Source organism: Prunus avium, chromosome 8 (genome assembly GCF_965620075.1).
Source record: "Prunus avium chromosome 8, drPruAviu1.hap1.1, whole genome shotgun sequence".
Lineage (NCBI taxonomy): Eukaryota > Viridiplantae > Streptophyta > Magnoliopsida > Rosales > Rosaceae > Prunus > Prunus avium.
The window spans coordinates 17,312,493-17,318,176 of record NC_142291.1 but is presented as its reverse complement, the minus strand read 5'-3'; the positions used below and the strand labels follow the sequence as shown (position 1 = coordinate 17,318,176).

The window sequence follows — 5,684 nt, the reverse complement described above, 5'->3', positions numbered from 1 at the left end:
AGTTTTAGGTTACACAACAAATGATCAAATTAGGGAATTAGGAACACAAGGTTTTGACCAAACACCATGGCTTAATCATACTTTAGCTAGAATCAATCCATTAATCTAATTGAACTTGGGAACTTATTTGCTTGCACTACAAGAAAAATAACTTATGACAACATGTAATCAACAACGTGCATTCATATGCGTTGTGGAACAATATTTTTAACAACCCGCAGAAGCAGCATGTTGTATTATACAATTTATAACAACGTGCGTGTATAGCGTGTTGTCAAAATATAGAATAGAGCTATTTTCACAACGCGGCCTTGCATGTTGTAGTAGTTTTAAGTTCTACAACGCACGAAGCGTGTTGTCAAAATTATATTAATTTATTAAATAAATAAAATATTGGCGGAAAAGAGAGTGAAATTTTTTGCGGGAAAAAGCCCCGCATGCGCATGCGCATCCTCTCTCTCTTTCTTTCTCTTTCTATTTCTCTCTCTCTTTTTCTTCTCTCTTTTTTCTTCTTCTTTTCTCTTCTCCCTGTACCGCCGACAGTCTCTCTCTTCTTTCTCTTTTTCTTTCTTTCTCTTTTTCTTTCTTTTCTTTCTCTTTCTCTTTTTTCTTGTTCTTCTTCTCTCTCTCTCTCTTTTCTTCTACCTCTTTTTTTTTTTTTTCCCTATCCCTCTCTTCTTCTCCCTACGTTATTTCTGGTTCTATTTTTTTTTTCAAATCCCTTTTTCTTCTTTCTTCTTCCATATGAATTTATCTTGTAGATCTTGTACATCTGGGTTCAATTCTTGTATATTTGGAATCAGATTCCAAACCGTCAGTCTCTCCCAAACCTTCACAAAGTTGAAGGAGCAAAGGCCAGGTAAGCAATTTTAGGTCTTTGCTTTAGGAAATTTGGACTTACAATGTAGAAAGGTTTAAAATTTGCATCTAATTTTGGTTTTTAAGGAATCAGCCATATATGTCTTTATACATGTACTCAGGCAAGCAATTTAGTGCCTGCAAGGTTTTGGCCAGATCCACATGCCTATTCTTGGTACTCATCTATGTTACTTTTATTTTCCCTGTCTTTGTAGACGATGTTACTTTTATTTTCCCTGTCCTTAACATGAATTTATTGCTGCAAACTGGGATTACTATTTAGTTTAGCTTTGCTTATGAATGCTAAATTTGCTGATTGGTTTAGTTACTTGGTTTTCCAGACTTTGTTGCAATGCACTGATGCCTTGTATTGCTTTATGTTAAGAGGGATGGCATGATTCTTTACATGCGTTTGATGGTTCTGATTGCCATGGTTTATTATTATTTGTTAGGTAGGATCCCAATTTTTCTTCACCTTCCAGCTTGCTTTAAGTTTAAACAATTGATCAAAACACAAGTAAATCTGAAATTGAATACGGTGAAAGTGACAAAACCAAAACCAACTCAGCAACTGGAAAAAGTGGGAATGATGTGTTTGATAATGGCTGCCATGGTTTATTATTATTTGTTAGGTAGGATCCAAGGTTCGGTAAAAACAAAAACAAAAATCACCATTAATGCGGTAAAAACAAAAACAAAAATCACCAATAATGCGGATAATGCGGGGCAATATTATAAGACGACATTAATGCGGTAAAAACAAAAAAAAAATCACCAATAATGCGGATAATGCGGGGCAATATTATATTACAAAAACCCTAAACCATAATGCGGATAATGCGGGGCAAAAATCACCAATAATGCGGTAAAAACAAAAACAAAAACCCTAAACAATAATGCGGATAATGCGGGGCAAAAATCACCAATAATGCGGTAAAAACAAAAACAAAAATCACCAACATAAAACGTATATAAAACCCTCCCAATTAAAAAAGATCATCAAAACCATGGCTGGTTGTGGTTCTCCCTGTGGAGCCTGCAAGTTCTTGAGAAGAAAATGTGTGACGGGGTGTATTTTTGCGCCTCATTTCTGCTATGAAGAGGGAGATGTTGATTTTTCTGCCATCCACAAGGTTTTTGGCGCAAGCAATGTGTCGAGGCTTTTAGTTCACCTTCCGTTGAGCGATCGATGCAAGGCCGCAATGTCGATATCATATGAAGCTCAAGCCAGGATTCAAGATCCCATATATGGATGTGTTTCACATATTTTTGCTCTCCAACAGCAGGTTAATCATTTAGTACCCTTTGTATGTTCAGATTGGGTTTCTGTTCAGATTGTATGTTGAAGTAACTGATGAGTATATGCTTTTGGTTTGAACTTTTCAGGTGGTCAACTTACAAGCACAGTTAGCTTTCCTCAAGGATCAAGCAGCTCAAAGCTTTGTCAATGGCTCAAACCCTAATCAAGCAGCTCAAAGTTGGAATTATGAGAATGGAATTATGAATTCAAATATCCCAGAAGAAAATTTAGTGAATATCCCAGAAGAAAATGTCTCATATGGCAGCTTCGAAGAGGGCACTTCTCATTCCATGTCTTCTTTTGGCATGCAAACAAATTACAACAGGCAATGGGGTTTTCAGGATGCTGATGAGCTTCAATCAGTGGTTTCCAGCTACATTCACCATCGATGAGTATATTGGGATGAATATAACTTTGTAATATGTATATGGAACTCCTTATTTATCTTTTGAATGAAAGCTTTGTATTCTGGGATGCCTTATGAATGTGAAGTAAGGAAATATTTATGTTTATCATAGAGCTTCTATTTATAGATAAATTATACTTTTATCAGGTAATTTTGATAATTATTTAAAAAAAACATATATATTTGATATAACAACGCGCATTGCTTGTTGTCAAAACATAAACAACAACGAGCACAGACATGTTGTCATAATATTATAAGACAACACGCTCGGCACGTTGTTGTCAATCGCTCCTACAACGTGCGCGTGTTGTGGTTAATGTTGTTCACAACGAGCGCCAAAATAAATGACGACGTTCAACGCGTGTTGTCGAAAGCCCTACACCTTTTAACGACAACGGCTTCAACAATGTGCGCCGCATGTTGTCAATATGTTTTCACAACGCACATTGCGCGTTGTGAAAGGACTTTTTTCTTGTAGTGTTGAGTTATTTCTTTTTTTTCTTGTTTTATTTATTTCCTTTTTCATTTCTATTTTGTGTAGGGAAAACAAATTGGATCGTTCAATCACCAATCCTCGTGGGATCGACCTCGCACTTACATATGCTATACTACCAAACGGCTCGTGCACTTGCGAGTATCACAAGTTGAGGATGCAGCTGAATCTATTTTGGTGCAGCTGAATCGAAGCAACACAAGTTCAACGGCAGTTCGTTCCTAATTGGAGTGGTTGGTGTATTCCATACTTCTAGCGATTGGATTTCACTCAAAACTCACCAAATGACTCCACCCACCATATTATGATCTCGCCCAACTTTTGGGCTCGATCCGAAATCAATAGGTGTGAGAAATTGGACAATTCAAGTTCAACGGCAGTTCGTTCCTAATTGGAGTGGTTGGTGTATTCCGTACTTCTAGCGATTGGATTTCACTCAAAACTAACCAAATGACTCCTCCCACCATATTATGATGTTGCCCAAGTTTTGGGCTCGATCCGAAATCAATAGGTGAGAGAAATTGGACAATTCAAGTTCAACGGCAGTTCGTTCCTAATTGGAGTGGTTGGTGTATTCCATACTTCTAGCGATTGGATTTCACTCAAAACTCACCAAATGACTCCTCCCACCATATTATGATGTTGCCCAAGTTTTGGGCTCGATCCGAAATCAATAGGTGTGAGAAATGGGACAATTCAAGTTCAACAGTAGTACGTTCCTAATTGGAGTGGTTGGTGTACTCCATACTTCTAACGATTGGATTTCACTCAAAACTCACCAAATGACTCGTCCCACCATATTATGATGTTACCCAAGTTTTGGGCTCGATACGAAATCAGTAGGTGTGACAAATTGGACAATTCAAGTTCAACGGCAGTTCGTTCCTAATTGGAGTGGTTGGTGTATTCCCTCCTTCTAGGGATTGGATTTCACTCAAAACTCACCTAATGACTCCGCCCACCATATTATGATGTTGCCCAAGTTTTCGGCTCGATCCGAAATCAATAGGTGTTCCAAATTGGACAATTCAAATTCAACGGCAGTTCGTTCCTAGTTGGAGTGGTTGGTGTATTCCATACTTCTAGCGATTGGATTTCACTCAAAACTCACCAAATGACTCCTCCCACCATATTAGGATGTTGCCCAAGTTTTGGGCTCGATCCGAAATCAATAGGTGTTCCAAATTGGACAATTCAAGTTCAACGGAAGTTCGTTTCTAATTAGAGTGGTTGGTCTATTCCATACTTCTAGCAATTGGATTTCACTCAAAACTCACCAAATGACTCCTCCCACCATATTATGATGTTGTCCAAGTTTTGGGCTCGATCCGAAATCAATAGGTGTGAGAAATTGGACAATTCAAGTTCAACGGCAGTTCGTTCCTAATTGGAGTGGTTGGGGTATTCCATACTTCTAGCGACTGGATTTCACTCAAAACTCACCAAACGACTCCTCCCACCATAATATGATGTTGCCCAAGTTTTGGGCTCGATCCGAAATCAATAGGTGTTCGAAATTGGACAATTCAAGTTCAACGGCAGTTCGTTCCTAATTGGAGTGGTTGGTGTATTCCATACTTCTAGCGATTGGATTTCACTCAAAACGCACCAAACAACTCCTCCCACCATATTATGATGTTGCCCAAGTTTTGGGCTCGATCCGAAATCAATAGGTGTTCCAAATTGGACAATTCAAGTTCAACGGCAGTTCGTTCCAAATTGGGGTGGTTGGTGTATTCCAAACCTGTAGCGATTGGATTTCACTCAAAACTCCCCAAATGACTCCTCCCACCATATTATGAAGTTGCCCAAGTTTTGGGCTCGATCAGAAATCAATAGGTGTGAGAAATTCGACAATTCAAGTTCAACGGCAGTTCGTTCCTAATTGGAGTGGTTGGTGTATTCCATACTTCTAGCGATTGGATTTCACTCAAAACTAACCAAATGACTCCTCCCACCATATTATGATGTTGCCCAAGTTTTGGGCTATATCCGAAATCAATAGGTGTGAGAAATTGGACAACTGAAGTTCAACGGAAGTTTGTTCCTAATGGGAGTGGTTGGTGTATTCCAAACCCCTAGCGATTGGATTTCACTCAAAACTCCCCAAATGACTCCTCCCACCATATTATGAAGTTGCCCAAATTTAGGGCTCGATCGGAAGTCAATAGGTGTGAGCAATTGGACAATTCAAGTTCAACGGCACTACGTTCCTAATTGGAGTGGTTGGTGTATTCCATACTTCTAGCGATTGGATTTCACTCAAAACTCCCCAAATGACTCCCCCCACCATATTGGATTTCACTCAAAACTCCCCAAATGACTCCCCCCACCATATTATGATGTTGCCCAAGTTTTGGGATCGATCCGAAATCAATAGGTGTTCGAAATTGGACAATTCAAGTTCAACAGCAGTTCGTTCCTAATTGGAGTGGTTGGTGTATTCCATACTTCTAGCGTTTGGATTTCACTCAAAACTCACCAAATGACTCCTCCCACCATATTTTGTTGTTGCCCAAGTTTTCGGCTCGATCCGAAATCTATAGGTGTGAGAAATTGGACAATTCAAGTTCAACGGCAGTTCGTTCCTAATTGGAGTGGTTGGTGTATTCCGTACTTCTAGC

General features: G+C 39.0%; 1 protein-coding gene across 1 annotated transcript; it reads left to right on the top strand.

Moving 5' to 3' along the window:
- The first annotated feature begins 415 nt into the window (after positions 1–415).
- LOC110765302 (uncharacterized) lies at positions 416–2,670 on the top strand. Its single transcript, XM_088244929.1, has 4 exons — positions 416–859; positions 981–1,033; positions 1,992–2,144; positions 2,245–2,670. The coding sequence occupies exons 1-4, from the start codon at positions 745–747 to the stop codon at positions 2,548–2,550; spliced, it is 627 nt and encodes a 208-aa protein (XP_088101055.1). The 5' UTR covers positions 416–744; the 3' UTR covers positions 2,551–2,670.
- Positions 2,671–5,684: the final 3,014 nt, after the last annotated feature.